At 41.3% G+C, this 18,454-nt stretch overlaps 1 protein-coding gene across 5 annotated transcripts in view; it reads left to right on the plus strand.

Moving 5' to 3' along the window:
* Positions 1-18,454, plus strand: part of ATXN7 (ataxin 7) — a 108,061-nt gene that overhangs the window by 75,409 nt on the left and 14,198 nt on the right. For all 5 annotated transcript variants that reach the window (XR_004537350.1, XM_033926174.1, XM_033926172.1 and 2 more), the window contains 5 exons: positions 1,901-2,163; positions 5,835-5,917; positions 7,323-7,582; positions 9,897-10,095; positions 16,330-16,451. Coding sequence is in view for 4 of the 5 variants with exons in the window: in XM_033926174.1 (XP_033782065.1) it covers positions 1,901-2,163; positions 5,835-5,917; positions 7,323-7,582; positions 9,897-10,095; positions 16,330-16,451 (927 nt within the window). In the remaining variant the exon portion in view is untranslated. The remainder of the gene's footprint in view (positions 1-1,900; positions 2,164-5,834; positions 5,918-7,322; positions 7,583-9,896; positions 10,096-16,329; positions 16,452-18,454) is intronic.

Below are 18,454 nucleotides of genomic sequence, written 5' to 3' on the forward strand. Positions count from 1 at the left end.
AGTCCAAAAAATGTATTAGAGCTTATTTTCGGGCGATATCTTATTTTTTTTCATGTACAATAATCATCTCTCCCTTCCTCTCCTCCACCCCAATTCTTCCTCTTTCCTTTCTCTCCCCGTCCCCATGTGCAACATCTTTCCTCCCCTCTCACCCATCCCTTTGTGCAGCATCTTTCTGTTCCTCCCTCCCATCCCCCTGTGCAGCAGAACACCACTGACCCTCCTATCATGAGACTGACATACCTCCGCTCTGAGACCTCCAAAAACAGCAGCGGTGGCAGTGCTCTGAATGGACTGCTTCACAGTCTTCCCCGCCAGGGCCAGGCCTTCCCTCTGTAGCGTCTTTCTAGCCCTCCCTCCCTCCCATCCCCCTGTGCAGCAGAACCCCACTGACCCTCCCACTGTGACACGGCAAAGGGAAAGCCTCAGTGGGGAAGACCATGAAGCAGCCTGTTCAGAGCGCTGCTGCTTTAGGAGGCTTCTGAGCGGAGGTTTGTCAGGCCCATCTAGTCTGCCCATGGGAGGCAGGACTAGAGAAAAGGGAGAGAGGTACTGGACCTGAAGGGAGAAGGAGAGGGAAAGTGATGCTGAATCAAGGGGATGAAGGGAGTGAAATATTTAACATGGTGGAGGGAGGGAGGAAAAAGAGTTTGAGACACACTTTGGTGTAAGGGAGATGGTGGGCATGGATGGGAGCATAAGAACAGGGACACAAAGGGGAACACTTTATGGGGGTGTTATATGGATACATTCAGTGGGGCAATGCCAGACACAGGAGGGTATATGGACATAGAAGATGGCTAGACATGAGGGAGAAGAGGAACACAGAAGAGAGATGATGGACTTTGGAGGGAGGATTGACCCTGGGCACAGAGGGGATAGGGACACTTGATGATGAAGGCAAGGAAATGGGCATAGGGGAAATTCTAGAAAGGGAAGTATAGGAGGCAGAGAAGGGAAATGCTTGCTGAACATGGGGAAAAAACATACACAGAGATGGAAGATGAATGGTGAGCATGGAAAAAGAAGACATGCTAAATAGGAGACCCTGGCAAGTGAGTTAAGAGTAGACAGACGGAAGCAGAAACCAGAGGCTGAGACCAATGTGATGTGAAGAATAAAATGACCAGACAACAAAAGAGAGAGAAAAATGATTTTCTATTTTGTGATAAGAGTATATATCAGATTTGAAATATGTATCCTGCTAGAGTTGGTGTTAGACTTAACTGGGGACTGCAAAGTCCAGGCTGTGCTTCTTTAGCTTCCAGCTGGCTTAGGGCTCTCTCTGACCAGGGGGTAGTTGCCCTAGTTGCACTCCCCTAACACTATTCCTGCCATGTGTGACTGAAATATTCTGTTAGTTTAATTTTTCTATGTAGCATTCTGTAGTATCAATTTCTCGATAATGGAGGGGCTATTTGTGAGGGGGAGGAGAGGGGAGACAAGGGTTTTGTTGATCCTTGCTCTGTATTATTTGTGATTTATAAAATGACAATTAGTTAGAATATCGTTTCTTTTTTAATAAAATAAGTTCAATATAAAATCATAATTATCTGAGGCTTGTGCGGAAGGGATCAGATGGTTTGCGGGGACGGTCCCTGAGCTGGCAGGGACGGGGCTAAGCTCACAGGGCAAAGACAGTTTTGTTTTGTTTTGGGCCCTTTGCATCATTCTCTAATGTGAATAATTTCTTTTTGGCATATCCATCCCTGGCCTGCAAGCACATATTGGGTTAAGAAATCACTGTCATTGACCAATTGAAATAACTCAAAAGATGTTTGAAATGTGAGATGCAATGTAAAACTGTTTAAAAAAAAGTAAAAATAAATAAATAAATAAAAAAATAATAAATATATATATATATATCAAATGACCCATTTTTTTTTCTCTGCTCTGACAGCATGATACCATCTGTTAAAGTGGAAAAGATGCATTCAAATCCAAAGATAGATGGTGTGCTTCTGAAAACTGGTCCAACTTGTTCTTCTACTGTGAGTTCATCAATAAAGACTGGCCTTAATTGTCCCTCAATACCAAAGCCACCTTTGCCTTCCCCTGGACAGATACCAAATGGTAAAGGTCTTCTCTCTACGCCTCCAATTTTGGAAAAGAAACCAGATGATACTGCAAATAACAGGAAATTTTTGTATAAAAGATTAGCAGGTAAATATTTTCATTTATAGTAAAATGACCCATTTTACAGTATGGATGTAAAGATATCATAAAACCTGTATACTATTTCAATTTTTTATTTCTAACAAAAATACATATAAACAAACCAAATGGATGCTAGGTTTCATCATATGTGGACCAAAACCTTGCACAAGCAAGAAACAGCATCGAAGGTGACCAATTTGGGCTCGATCCTCTTTATTGTTTTAAACTCTATCCTCTTACTGACAAATGTTCAAGATCAGAATAATAGATCTCCAGAAGATGTAAGGGGGCGGAAAAGAGTTAGAAGTGACTCTGGAGACCTATTTTCATCACCCCTTTCTTACGTACCTGTTGTCAAAACAACGGATCCTGCTGAGGTTTTTTTTTTTTTAAGATCAGATTTGGCTTGCAGGCCCAAACAGAGCAAGACAATTAAGAATCAATTCGCAATTAGGAAACCATGAGCAGAAGTTTCACAATCAGTATACAGATATGAGACACCCGTATTACAGTCAACAAGTCAACCAACACAATACAACCACAATATCACACGAGGTACTTTTGCCCACAAAGGGGAAGAGACTATACGTGGCAAACAACATATTGAAGGGGGAATTATCAGTACCCCCAGCGAATGATGTCTTTACTCAATAATAAAGAAAAATGGGGAGACCCAATGATCCACAGTGAAAACAATCCACCAATGAAAACAAAAATAAAAACTGTGGATACAGATGTTCTGGAGATAATTTATTATACACTGACATATAAAAACATGAAAATTCAATTAAAAAAATACAGTGATGAAAAATACAGTGATAAAAATCCAACCGGACCCTACACGGTCCGTGTTTCCTCAGGGGTCCAATGGGTTGCAAACTCATATATAAAGAATTGGACTGAAAACAGTCTATTGTCTTTAAAACATGTGAGCAAAGAACACCGCAGGCAAGTAGCAAAAAAACGCATTTTCACATTTACTCAATAATAACCATATTCAATATTTCTGGACACACACTGACTGCCATAGAAAACCGAGTACTTCAGAAGGGTCTTTCATTTGTACCGACATCCAGATATGATCCCTTACAAACCAGAGTGGATTTTTTTTCGCTTGAACAGGAAACTACAAATACAAATTTTTTTTTTCAAACAACAGTAATAGTATTGATATGTCTACGATGAGACGCAAGTCAAAATGGATAGCGTTTAATACAATAAAGAGGACTGAGCCCCAATTGGTCACCTTCGTCGTCGTTTCTTGCCCATCACCTGCGTGAAGGCGGTTTCTCCTGTTGTTCTCTCACCAAAATCTTTCAACCCATTTACAGAAGACACCTAAAAGACTGGTACTTGGGGTGATTCTGCTGAAAATGTCCCATGCTTGGGCTTTTATGCAGGAAGTTAATCTTCAAGTTCATTTTTACTTACAGCGCTTGCTTTAAAAAAAGTCAATTTATGATATATCCACTGAGTTAATTTCAACCTCATATAGCTTTATCTGTATATATTTTTGGCCTCAGTTCCACTACCTCCACCGCTTAACCATAGTCTTTTAGCGGGGAACTTCGGGTGTTAAATCCTCACCGGCCATCAAATAATATAATCTAAAACTTTAGAATTGGCCCTATTTTGCATTTTTTTAAGAATAAAGTTTTAACTTATCTTAATTTTGTAGCTTTACTGCTAACAATAATTACGACCTAGCGAAAACATGTTGGACTCCATGTCTTCCAGGTTGTAATTATTATTAGCAGTAAAGCTACAAAATTAAGATAAGTTAAAACTTTATTCTTAAAAAAATGCAAAATAGGGCTAATTCTAAAGTTTTAGATTAAATTATTTGAAGGCCGGTGAGGATTTAACACCCGAAGTTTCCCGCTAAAAGATTATGGTTAAGCGGTGGAGGTGGTGGAACTGAGGCCAAAAATATATAAAGATAAACTATATGAGGTTGGAATTGACTCGGTGGATATATTATAAATTGATTATCTTATAACTCACGAATATAAATGAATATATGAAATTGACCATGTGCACCTGATGTGATACACCTGTGTGTGATTTGAGCCACTTTCAGTGGGGGGGTGTCCTAATTTATTCCTCAGAATACACATTTTTGTGGATATCTTTTGTTTCATGAGTAAATCGAGGACATTTTTGTTGTTTTACCTGCAATTACATCCCTTTCTTTCCAGAGATAAATAGAAAAAAGATTTGACATTGATATGTGAACATTTCTTAAGAAAGAACTGAATGTTTCATGGGGGTGTCCTGATTTTTTTTCTTCACATGACTGTAGTTTAGTCAGTTATGGTAGTGACAGTTCACAGCCAGAGGCCATGCAAAATAGTCCCTTTTAGAAAATTGAATCTGTCCAGCATGTGTCACCTTTGATCAACGACTACAGCTTGTTTTAGGCCAGAGGCTCTGATGTTTTCTGCAGCATCCTTTGCTCAGGCAAGGAGGAGTAGCGCCAACGTGAGGGATCAGACTAGAAACTTCCCATGTGATCGTAACTATGCTCTCCACTGCTATTGATCCACCAGGCCAGCCTCAGAACTGATATATAGTGTAATATATATTTTTATTCTGTATCAATAATTAAAACAAGCTTGCACAAGAAACTCAGATAGGTAGAAATATGAAATTAAGAAATATACAAAAAGGAAACTCAAATGCTTTCTTAGATCACAATTGTAGGGGGAGTGAACTTGAAAACAATGAGAAGCTCACAGTGGAAACATTAAAGCAAAGGCATTATTCTGTATACGCTCCACTGTAAATCATTCTAAAGCCATTAATGTTGCAGTCCTAACACATCGATGAAGGCCTTCAATTGCTTTGGCTCAAAGAAAGTATACTGTATATACTCAAATATAAAGAAATGGTCCAAAAATGGGGGTCTCTGTTTATATTTGAGTCAGCATCCACCCGTCCCCACCTCCCGGGCCTGCCATAAGCACTGGTGATCCAGCGGTGGGCTGGAACAGGTGGGATCCTTCCCTCCTCCTGTTCCGGCCAACTAACACATCCCTCCTCTCTCCTGCCTCTTAGACATAAAAAAAACCCCTACCTTTAAAGCCCTGGTGGTCCAGCGGTGAATGGGGCAGGAGCGATCTTCCATGCTCCTGCCCTGTGCAAAGCTGCTATTTGAAATGGCTGCCACGAGGCGTCGCAGCAATCTTGTGAGTTCTGCAGTCTTGTAAGGTTGCCATTTCACATAGTGGCTCTGCAAGGGGCAGGAGCATAGGAAGATCCTGTCCCTGTTCACAACTGGACCACTAGGGCTTTAAAGGTAGGTTTTTTTTTTTAAAGTCTGGGAGGCAGGAGTGAGGTGGGATTTGTCAGTGTCAGCTGGGACAGGAGGCAGGAGGGATCCCTCATGTCCTGGCCACCAGGGTTTACGGCAGGTCCAGAGGAGGCCTGCAAGACATCAGGGGACCTAACTTAGGGCGTCATTTATAGAATATGGGCCAAAGTGTTACCAGTAGTCTGTGGGGGGGGGGAGGGAGTTGTTTGTTGTTTTTTTTTTTTTTTGCATTCTCATAGTATCAATTATAGAACAGTATCTAAACTCCATGTTTCAGAAGCTCTTCTAGATTGTGTAGACCATCTTTTCTTTCGAGTTCTATAGGAGTTGTATCTTTAACAGGATATCTGTATACATTTTACAGAGCGGAAGTTTGATCCTGATATACACTGTGGTGTGGTCGATGTGGAAACCAAGAAGCCCTGTACTAGGTCTTTGACATGCAAGGTAGGCGATCTTCACTGTGAGAGCAGAGACAATCCATGGCAAGGCTGCGTTTGCGCTAGGAAACACAATATGAAACTACCGAGTCCATTCAGGAGGGTTTTTAAGGAAAACCATTATGGCGTTAGTGAATTTGGAATGGTTCACGTTTATAAACAGCCACGATTCACTGATAAAGAGATGAAAACTGAAGTGACAAGGACTTTGATACAGAAGCAGTAAAGTTATTGAAGCAACTGGCTGTTCTCAACCAGCTTGGCTCTGTTTCTGCCACAAAAACTGTAAATAAATGCTAGTCAGTTATAAAATAATAAGAAACACAAAGGATGCAATTTTGAGACTGACCATGAGGCCGCAAATTAATTTTTGACGTGAAACTCCCCACAGTTTTCATTGGAACGTTCAAGCGGTGTATGTGTTGGGGGAGGGGGGAGAGAGGGGTGCCTAAGGTGTGTTGCAATGAGTTTGTGCATGTGTTCTCCATCCTGGCCTAATTTTCAAAACGTCTTTACTGATTTTTTTTTTTCCTCCTTCCCTCACTCCTACCTCCATTAAAATATTTTTGAAAATCCCTCTGCACGAAAACCAAGGGCTGCAAAGAAAGTGTGGTGAGGGCACCAGCTTGAATGAGATGGGTATAAGGAGGTTCAGTGAATGGGATTACAAGATCCAGTTTGGGAAAGCAAACTAGAGAAAGTGTGTGTGTGTACGAAGACAGGCTGAGGAAGAGAGGCTGCGGGTCCAAACCTTTTAAGTTAAGAGTCACTTCAGAGCAGTCTCATCTTTTTGAGATAATTCTCTTATCTCCTTCCACTTTGTTCTGCAGTGATACTGGCTCTTACATTGTCTTTCTTTAAACTAAACTAAGAGCAAACAAAACAAAACTGCAGATCTGTATAAGACGTAGGCAAAATTTATTGTGACAAAATAATTATATGCAAACCCTTTTACCAATCAAGGGACCCGACACGGTCAGTGTTTCGGACAAACCTTCGTCAGGGGTCCATGGTAAAAAAGGATAACAAAAAGAAAAGTCACAAAAAATTGTAGAGTAGCAGCAAAATGTTAGCGACGTCGAGATTCACCAACTGCAATGAACCGTCGCAAAAAGTAAGTTTGTATACCGCATCATCTCCACAATCAGAGCTCGGCACGGTTTTTGCTAGAATTAATCCCATTTGAAAAATAGTAAAGATAATTTATAGTTATTAGTCATGTACTATATGGGACTAGTGGTAGCTAATTTGTAAGCTTAAGAATTTGGGAAGCACATACTTAAAATGTGAAGAGTTCTTTGTAATATGTGGGAAAAGAAAAGGATATAAGCGTTTTCCTGTTGAAAAGGCAATATTTTCTATTTTTCATTTTCCATTCCTGTTATATAACATATTCAACATTCTGCTTGCAGACACATTCCTTAGGGTACCGGAGAGCTGTACTGGGTCGAAGGAAACGGTTTGATGTACTGTTAGCTGAGCACAAAAGCAAGACCCGGGAATTACTTCGCAACTCAGAACATCAGCAGCAGATGCCCCCTCTCAGGGAACCACATCCCTCACCGTCAAAAACGTCCCAGGAACTGCACCAAACTTCTCACGGAATTGCTCCTGTAGAATCGAAGCCTTCAGTACCTAATAAACCCAGACCTCACAATGTCAGTCTTCCAAGGTGAGAACTCCTGCCACAGTCTTCAGACCCTGGGATTGGAGATAACTGGTGGTGGTCTTTTAATACATCAAACTACAAGGCCAAGTACTGAAATCCAAAATTCTCCATCAGTCTGGAGACAGGGAATGCATGATGGGGGAGAAATATTTATTTTTCTAATTTATTTCTCGCTTAAAACCTAGGCAGGTTACAAAGTGAACATACATAAAAATTCATCTTCTCACAGATATCGCACACACATGCATTCTTAACTCATGTGGAGGGCCATTTTCAAAAAGGACGTCTTAGTCCAATTTGGACGTTTCCTGCAAGACGTTCAGATTTAGAAGCACAGAAATGTCCATTTTCGAAAGGCGAATTGCTGTTTATCCCACAAATGTTTTTTGGTGGGGGGGGAAATCACCTACTTGGACAAGTTAGCCGACAGGACGTCCAAAGGACATCTAATGCCTAACTTCATACCCCATTTTCAACCACAGAAATGTTCAAGTCCAAAATAGAGGAGTAGCCTAAGGCTTAGTGCAATGGGCTGAGAATTGGGGGGGAACTGGGTTCGATTCCCACTGCAGCTCCTTGTGACCTTTGGCAAGTCACTCAACCCTCCATTGTCTCAGGTACCAAAACATAAGTTGACTTGGTTTTCTTTTTGTTACATGGAGCAGTTTGGACCCCAGTTCGGTTACAGAAATTAGATAATTCCAAGTCTAATAGGTGTTGGCACTGTCATCTCGAACCTGGGACATTAGATCATTTTTTATTTTATTGTCCCTTGATACTTCAATTTTGAAGATCCATTTGGGATCAGGTAAACAAAGTAATGGAAAATCCAGTGGCACTAACATATGACACTGTGCTATTTGGCACTATGATGAGAGCTAAATGCCAAATATCATCTCACAATAATAAGCTTCTCTTTATTATGACAGGGGTTGCCATACAGCTTATTCTAAGGAATTTGAAAAACTGGGATAGACTGAACTATTCCTTTTGGTGGGAGTCTCTCTGCCATGTTTTTAAGATGTAACGTAATATGGCCATACATCAGGGATATTATAAGAAGTTTCTGAAGATTTGGGAGCCATTGACAAAATTTTGCAAAGAGTGATTTGCTGATTATACCCTTTGGTTATACACGTCCAGGGTGGGTGGATGGGAGGGCGGGTTGGATTGTATTTTTCAATTCTCCATTAGAGTGTAGTTCTTAGATATAATTATGGGGGGGAGGGTGATAATCTTTTTGTCATAGATTATAATTGTAATTGTATTTTAAGTGCTTTTATAGAATTACGTGATTGTATTTTATATTTACTTATGGCTTTAAAATGAATAAAGAAATTAAAAAAACAAACAAACCATAAGTTGTGAGCCTACTAGGGACAGAGAAAGTACCTGTATGTAATATGTAAACTTCTTTATTTGTACCACAAAAAGGTGATATGTCAAATGCATGACTCGTACAAGAAAATTTTCAAAAACGTGCTTTGAACTAGAGAGTTGCATGGGGACAGAAATCCCACCCATCCCCGCCAGGATCCTCTCCGTCCCCACCTGTCCCCGCCAGGATCCTCTCCGTCCCCGCAAGGAATTACCTCCATCCCCACCCGTTCCCATAAAAAGCAGTTTCTTTTGTGTTTGCACTGCTGTTTTCCTTGTGGAATCTCTTTGGTGAGACCCTTTTTTTGTTTTCTGTTCAGGTAATTAACTTATAAACCCCCTCTTTTACTAAGGCTGACGTGTCCATTATATTATATGGACGAACCCTGCTTCCAAAGCCTTCCATCCCCGTGGAAGTCCCATTGGCTAGAGGGGGGTCCCTGTAGGAGTCCCATGGGTTAGAAGGGGATTCTCGCGATCCTCGTTCCTGTACAGACCTCTTCTTGGAACATCAGAAGATCCGATGAAACAAATCCATAAAAACTCTTGTAGCAGTATTTGCTGGGGAATAAATAAATGGAAGATACTATACATGGCTTCCCATAAGGCTTAATGAGCACCTTCAACTACTGCTGGTGGCCATATTTTGCCCATATCAAAATGTAGCACATTTTAATGGGCTCGACAAAATGCAAGGAGATTAGAGTTGGAAGAGAAAAATCTGATAAGACTGGGGCTTGGAAGGATATATTCATACAAGGTCAATTAGGACCAGAGTATCTTCAGTATTGGTCGAGGTGGAAGCTTTATAATCTTCCTAGATATTTTTTTTAGCATTGTCTGCATTGTGTTTAATATTACGGGTCACGTCTGTCTAAACATCAGTCTCACAGCTGGAATGGGGTCTGTGGTAATACGATGTGTTGTTTTCTTCACTAAGGCCTGCTGGCTACCCAGCTCAGCACAGTGGGGATATTCTTATTGACGCTCCCTCAGTGAATGAATCTCTACACCCTGGTGTGCCTGCTGCCGAGGCCACATCACGTCTGTCTAGTGATGAGGGAGAAGGTGACGAGAAAGAGGAACTTGCTGACAAACTGGACTGTCATTATTCTGGTCACCATCCCCAGCCAGCAGCTGTAAGTGTCATGGCATGTTTCCTGTAACCTGAGTTTTTATGTTTCATAGCCGGTGTTGAGGAAAATTTAATTTCTAAACAGGCAATTTGCTAGCCTGAGTTTAAATGCCACACACAGAAATATTGCAATATATACCCTGAAAGAACATTTATTTTTTTTAATATTTAAATTTTTTTTTTATTGGCTTTCAAATATAACATAAAACAAGAAATTCAACCAAGACATGCCATATCGCAACACAACACATATTGCAAGATATAATGAAACATATGAAGAAAGTATATATACGATAACATCAAACTGTCCAGAGCAACTGCCAAATTTCTCCCAAGAAGGGGACAGATGTCCCTTAAAAGTGACACCCTTAAAACCAGGCAGCCCGCATTGAAAGAATATTTCATCCCTGGCAATATTCAAGGCCTCTACAAAGTTGATCAGGATGCCACATGTTGAATGCAGCCTGAGATGAGATTCAAATATGAACAGTTGTCTGTCTTATGACAGTATTACTCTCTTGAGGGCAAGGCAGACTGTCTGTTGACCAATGAGGCAGTGCCCAAAGGCCCACTCTCCCCTACCCTAGCCTCCATCTAGTTAGGGGCTCATGGCCTTTGATTGATCTTGGCCTTTGGGTAATGGTCTAGGTAGCGTTTTAGCCTCTGCAGCTCTTTTGAAATATCCTTTTGAGTAATAGTTGTAGTTCTCTGGATAGGTCTTGGCTTCTTTACTCTTGGTATGATTTCTTGTTCCTTCCTACATCCCATTAAGAAACAGCTAGAGGGACAAATATACTGATATTCAGTGGATCTAGGTGTCTAACTTTAAGGCTAAGATGCTCCATTCTGGAAAGTTGAATGTGCCTGAGTAGCTAAATTTAGGCTCATAAATTCTCACAAGCTTCCTAAAAAAAAAAAAAATAAAAGAAGGCAGAACCAGGTGAATGCTGTGTTTTAATTGCTATACTCAAATTCAAGATATATGCAATCGCTACTAAATCAGTTCAACCTTATTTAAGGATCCTCAGAGTATAATGCAGCGATCTTTCCTTCATTTAATTTTTAGAAAAGACTGCTTCAATCATCATCGATCCTTAATATAACTATTTTAAAATTATTTTTATTCCTTTTTCAATATTATTATTATTTTTTTTTTTTTAAATTTGAGCCAGAGCACTTATATTTATAGTCAAAGCTCTTGTCGGTTGGGGACTTCAACTGACATGTTTCGCCCCACAGGCTGCATCAAAGCTGTCCCCTTGCGTTTCAGCACAACACCATCAAATTCCTTCCGTGCTTAAGACAAGGATCCTTAAATAAGGTAGAATTGAGTTAGTAACGAATTATGCCAAATTAAGGGTAATGTGTCTAATTTGGCATGTAATTTAGGTGTTTTGGGGCCTATTTTTGAGGCCGTAATTGGTTATAAATAGATTCCTAAATTCAGATTCTGGGTTGATAGACTTATGGTTGGGAATTTATGAAGGTTCACAATAGTTATGGAGGGGGTGAAACATTTCTGGCATATCACTGTGAAAGTGCTCAGGGGGGAGTCATGGCTATTCGCATAGCTGCAAAATTATACGGGTTCTTTTGATTTTGAAAATTAGCTTAAGAAAAAGTGCCTATATACACTTGTGCCTCAGTTTCGTAGAGAGGAGAATGACGCATTGGTGAAAGAGCACGGCAAGGGGGGGGGCATAAGGATCAGCAAGGTGGCCCTTGCACAGGAACTCCCTCCATGCCACGGGATGAGAGGGTTCTCCATAAGCATAAATATAAATCAGACATAAGAATACAGCTGCACTTTACTGTGAAAATTGTTTTGAAAATTTTCCTCTTGAAAGCTATTTTAAAAGCTATGAAGAGCATGAAGTATATGCACCTGTCAATGCATATTATTAATTGGAAAATCTATTTTCCGCTGGCTCAGGAAACCTAGCTTTCAGCAGATCACAGGCATACCAGGGCTGACATTTAGTCAGTCCGGTTTACTTGGCTGCTGTTGTCCAGACACACACATTTATGGGTTAACTGTGCCTAAATAAATTCATTTTTGTATTTAGTGTTTTGGTGTGACTTTATTTATCTGTACTTAAATTAAGGTACTTAAGTTTTGCCAGATAATGCACTAGATCAGTGCTTCACAACTAGTTACATGGGGACAGAAATCAGACTCGTCCCTGCTGGGATCGAATCCGTCCCTGCCCCTCTCCGCAAGTAATCTCTTCCGTCCCCGCCCAACCCCATAAAGTACAGAAGTAGTTATTTTATTTAATTTTGCTGCTAAATTAAAAGCTCTGGTAGAGACCCATTTACAAATAAGCCTGTAATATAAATATAAAATATAAATACTCCAGCTGATAAAGACCCTCAAGCTATGTCAGGTGAGGACTTCCTTTGAAGGTAGCCGGGGGTCCCTTTTGCCAAGTTTGGCAGGCAGCAGCAGGGTGCCTGAGTCACAGATGCTGGCACCTTAGTAGCTCAGGGATGCTGCCAGCGACTGCTACACTTGGTAGAGGGAAGTTCTGGCTGCCTTTGGAGGAGGTCCTCAACTGGTGGTGCTTGGGAATCCCCACCAGTCACAGCAAGGGTCAGCAAGTACTTCAACACTGGAGAAATAAAACCAGAAATGCGTTTCCTTTTCTGCTGAACAAAATACAAAGACATCTGCTATAGACATTTCTTAAAGCTAACATATTTCAGTCAATAAATTCCTTTTTTTAACCTTTGTTGTCTGGAGATTGTTTTGCTTTTCTGTCTTCTGCAAATTCTTCTTCAAACAGTTGCTAGCCATTGATTCCAGCATTCTCACTCTCTTCTATCCTGGCTCATTCTCCCTTTTTTTTCCCCCTCCCCACTCCTACAGAGCATTTCCTCTTCTCTCCTCCACCCTCTCGTGCAACATGTCTCCATCTCTCTCTGTCCACCATCTCTTTCATTCCCTCCCTTACTGCAAAGGGAGTGAGGAAAGAGAGAGGGAGGGATCCAGGTTGTATCTCTCCCCCTCACCCTTTCTACTGCCATATTCAACATTTCTCCCTCTCGAATCCCCTGGACCATGTGCAGAATCTTCTGCCCCTGCCCACCAGCCCCATGCCCAACATTTCTCCTCCTATCACTTCTCTCCAGCACCATGCCACATCTCTCCCTCCATCACTATGTCCAACATTCCTCCCTTTTGTATCCCTTTCAATCTGTGCCACTGCTCCCTCACCGCCACCATATCCAACATTTCTCCATCTCATCTTTTTGTTCCCCATGCATCCTCCCCCTCCCAGTACCCAGCAATTCTCTTTCTTCCTTTCCCCATGTGCACCATCTCTTTCCCTCTTGCTCACACATCCATGCCCAGCAAGTCTCCCTTTCTATTCCCTCCCCTACCTCAACATCTCTTTTCCTCCCTCCTGTGTCCCAAGTTCATGCCCTCTTCTTCCTTCCATTCTGTGTCCAAACACTCCTTTCCTCCCTCCTATGTCCTGAGTTCGTGCCCCTCCCTCCCATGTCCCAATGCGCTCCTTCCCCCTGCTGCCTTCTTTCCTTTGTCTCACGTTCATCTTCTCTCTCTCCCTTACGTCCCAACATGCTCACTCCCTCCCTTCTATGGCCAAATTCATGCGCCCTCCTCGCAGGTGTGTACCAGGGCCGTCCAGGTGGGCCGCCTCCTTCCTGCCTTCAGCTACATTTGCTTCTTTGCAGGGCTGCAAGCAGCAGCTCCTGCACACTGCACGTGGCTGACATGAAAGTATTCCCTCTGACATCAGCTCTCGCGTTGGAGGGAAGGCTTCCAGGTCAGCTTCGGTGGCATGCTTGGGAGCGCTGCATGCAGCTTTGTGGAGGGTGAGTGCGGCTGGAGGGCAGGAAGGAGGAGGCACTTCTGAGGTAACACATAGGTACGCCTCAAGGTGCCTCCACCCTGTGGAATACCCACAAGCCCGGAAGGAACCCCAAGGTATCCCCTTGGACCCACAGGATTCCCGTCGGCCCCCTTCCTGTGCAGCTCTCTATTAACCCTCTCCAGGAGGTTCACTCAGCCAGTCAGGTTTTAGGATTGTCACAATTAATATGTATGAGAGATTTGCATATAATAGGTATTCAGTATATGTAACTTTTATCTCATGCATATTCATTGTGGTAGTCCCGAAAACCTTACTGGCGAGGTGTGCCTCCAGAAAGGGCTGAAAAGCATGGCTCTAGACTAGACAAATTCCGAGTGTAATTCTCATTTGTATTTATTTGCATTTTGTCTTTTGGTTCTACAGCCAGATTGGGCAATAATGAAACTCTGCAGTCAGTTTGCAGGCCCATGGCTGCTATGAATCCACAGGCTTGCAAGTGAATGTTGAAAGATGCAAAATATTTGTTAGGAAGGACGTGCTGTGATTTAAAGATGAAATTGTGTCACACAGTTTCCTCCCCAAATTTAACTTTGCCCCTTTATCTTTGTTGGATAAAAGTATGTGTGCTGGAGGAGTAGCCACAGCTGGACCCAGACAGACAGACGGCCCCACCCAGCTGCAATGCACTTTTTTACTGTGGCTGGTAGAGATCGTCAAACCCTGCCAGTTGAAGACCACCTCATCTGGCAGCCAGAACTCCTGCCAAGCTCAGTAGACAGAGGCAGTACCCTTGTGCTCCTGGGGCTAGATTCACTAAGCCCCATCCGTGGCCAGGGGGCTGATTCACGAAGCGCCCTCATGAAAATGGGGGCGATTGTAATCGCGCCCCCAACTGACCGCACAGATCGCTGAACAGCGATCCCGACGCTTGCACAGACCGTCCTATTTGCCTGCAGATGGTCTGCACATTTTTACAGAGTTTTAGAATTATTATTTTTTTTTTACTTTCACTCATCTTTTTCAAATGTTTCAAGCTTGTTCCTGTTGTTTCACGATCCTGTAGTTTTAACCCGCTTTAAATCCACGGGTTAAAACCACAGGCTAACACTGCGGGGAAAGGCAGAGAGCAGGGCAGGAGAGTCGGGGCAGAGAGCAGGGCGGCGAGTTGGAGCAGAGAGCAGGGCAGTCGGAAAGGACCTCAGCAGTCACTTATTTTTTGATCGGCCAGCACAGTCGGTGTTCCTCATTTTTTTTTGTAGTGAATCACTGCCTGCCTACATTTGCATGTGAGGATCGGATCACAGGTGAATTGGGTCGGGTGTCGCAAAGTGGTCAAGACACGATCGGTGTCCTTAGTGAATCTAGCTCCTGGCCTGCTATACATACTCATTTTTCACATGCTGAGAATTAGGGATATGTAGGAGGAGGCAGGGGTGGAGAGAGAATTTTTGTGCCCACCCAATATTGGTGGTTTGGCAATGCTACTAGCATGCCCCCACGTTAAGGGGGTAGTCAAACGTCTTACATGGGTAAAATAATAAGTGTCCCTAAATTGTGGTTGATTTCATCTATGTGCTTATTTTATAAACATGTTTTTGAATGCAGACACCCCTGGATAATCCCAGCCATTGTTCTGATTGAGATTAAAGTTAAAAGGAGCAGGAGAAAACATTCACTCCAATAAAGATATACTCTTGAGATAGTGGGTTCTCTTTGTAGCAGATGGAGAGCTAGCCAGCATATTTAAGTTTCACCTAAGCGGATTACAATTAACATACAAAGTAAAAAGACTGAACCATAGATTCAATGCCAATTTAACATCATCAGAGGGCTACCAGTTTAGCAAAAAGCTTTAACAAAGAAGTGAGTTTTCAAAGTTGTTTTTTTGGGGGTTTTTTTAACTCTTCAGATCTTGACACAACCTCGGTGACCCATTCAAATCATTTCATAATCGAGGTCCTGCCATTGAAATTGTTGCCCTCCATGCTTTTTATAACACTCCTCATACCCATGCTCAAGGCTCAACCTCATGGCAGATTCAAATCTCAAAGAACGAGATAGTAGTAGACATTTTCTGATGACTTGCATTAGGTACCAAGGTGCCTTTCCATATATTACTTGATGTAAAATCATCAAGATTTTATATTCCATGTGAAACGTTACAGGTAGCTAATGTAATTGTTTCAACACTGGGGGATATATGTTGATAATGAGATATCCCAGTTAATATTGACGTCTAATCACAATAGGATTATTTTGGGTAAGTGAAAAGGTTTTAGGATTCCTTTTGCAATCAGTTTTATAAGAAAAGCATGGGATAGAGTGTTTTTTCTTATTAAATGTGATGTGATTTAAAGATGCTTATTTTTCTGCTTATGTATTTTTTGTTTTCTTCCCAGTTCTGTGCTTTTGGTAGCCGACAGATCGGAAGAGGTTGTTATGTGTTTGATAAGCGATGGGACCATATCCGATGTGCACTTAATTTCATGGTAGACAAGCATCTTAATTCACAGATGTGGAAGTAAGTTAAAATCTGTATATCTGCAAATGCTTTTCCATCTGCACTGAAGGTTTGCTTTTGTCTTTTTATGTCTTTTGTGTCTGTGTATGGCCGTTTGGGGAGGATGGTCAGGGGAGGGCTTCAATGGATGGGAGGGTGTAGATGGGCTGGAGTAAGTCTTAACAAGAGATTTCGGCAGTTGGAACCCAAGCACAGTACCGGGAAAAGCTTTGGATTCTTGCCCAGAAATAGCTAAGAAGAAAAATTTTAAAAAAATAAAATAAAATAAAAATTTAAATTGAATCAGGTTGGGCAGACTGGATGGACCATTCGGGTCTTTATCTGCCGTCATCTACTATGTATGTTACTATATACTGTATAACCAAATAAAGCGGCCTCTTAATTGTTTTGATTGATGATATTTCTAAATATGCAGTAATTGAAAATGTTAGAGGTTATTTTATAATGGGGTGGTGTGCTGCCCATCAGTAACTTCTAATATTTGAAAAGGTGTTATTTGCAGGGTTGGTATATGATAACCAAATGCTGCTTGGGATTTGAGCAGCACAAATATGATTGAAGTCTACTAAATCCTGGATGGAGTAGAACGGGTACAAATGGATCGATTTTTCACGCCGTTAAAAATTACAAAGACTAGGAGACACTCGATGAAGTTACAGGGAAATACTTTTAAAACCAATTGGAGGAAATATTTTTTCACTCGGAAAATAGTTAAGCTCTGGAACACATTGACAGAGGTTGTGGTAAGAGCAGATAGCGTCGGTTGGTTTTAAGAAAGGTTTGGACAATTTCCTGGAGGAAAAGTCCATAGTCTGTTGTTGAGAAAGACATGTGGGAAGCCACTGCTTGCCCTGGATCATTAGCATGGAATATTGCTACTCCTTGGGTTTTGGCCAGGTACTAGGGATCTGAATTGGCCACCATTGGTCTGACCCAGTAAGGCTATTCTTATGTTCTTAATTAGTAGGTGTTTGGTTTCCCGTTTCCCTCTGTAATATTACATGAATTCAGGAAGTTAGATCCAGTGTGATTGATGACACTGGAGCTCAGTGGTACTTTATCAACTTTAGAAGTTTTCAAGTTATTTGGGTTTTTAGCTCAAGGCAAGTTACCGATATTTCCCTGTCTCAAGAGAGCTTACTGTTGCACTACGAGATGTACTAAAAGGGGTTACTGGGCACAAACACGCATTTGCACACACTGTTTGCTGTAGATTCTTTTATACACAATACACTCCCCACTCCATATTCACGGGGTTCTTCACGCGTGACTTTGATTGTTCGCCAAGTTTATTAAAATCTTACAATCCTGCCCCATTGATTACCCTTCTGGGCTGTTTACAATCTAAAATATGACAGTTTTATCTATAAACAAGTAGAACAAACAATACTAGAATCCAAAGTTAAAACTGAAATACAATTTACTTTATAAATGAGGTAATCTTTTTAAAATGCTAATCTTGTGTTCTCAATCTTTCTCCAGCGCATGAAAAATCCAGTATTCCAAACTTATTGTTATTATGTATGATAAGCGTCTGCAAGTAAAAATGTTTTAAGATCGGTTTTAAGTTTATCCAATGAATTCAATATTCTTAGGGATAATGGTAGAGCGTTCCATAATTTAGGGCCTACTACTGAGAAAATGGCAGCCCTAACGTGTTCGTGAAGTATTTCATGATATGATAGAATTGAAAGAAGATTTTGGTTTCCGGATCTCAATGGCCTTAATGGTGTATATGGAATTAACAAACCCATAAGATATATAAAGGTTCTCCAGTATCCAGAGTTTTAAATGTCAATAAGAGAATTTTATAGGTGTTTCTATGATTTATGGGTAGCCAATGTGATTCTTTCAAAAAAAGCCTTACATGATCAAATTTAGGTCGATTTTAAAACAATCGGATGGCCGTATTTTGAATTAATTGGAACCTTCAAATATCTTTCTGACGTGAGTTACAATAGTCAATCTGCTGGATCACTAAAGAATGCCTCAGGAAAAAGCAA

This window comes from Geotrypetes seraphini, chromosome 17 (genome assembly GCF_902459505.1).
Source record: "Geotrypetes seraphini chromosome 17, aGeoSer1.1, whole genome shotgun sequence".
NCBI classification, from domain to species: domain Eukaryota; kingdom Metazoa; phylum Chordata; class Amphibia; order Gymnophiona; family Dermophiidae; genus Geotrypetes; species Geotrypetes seraphini.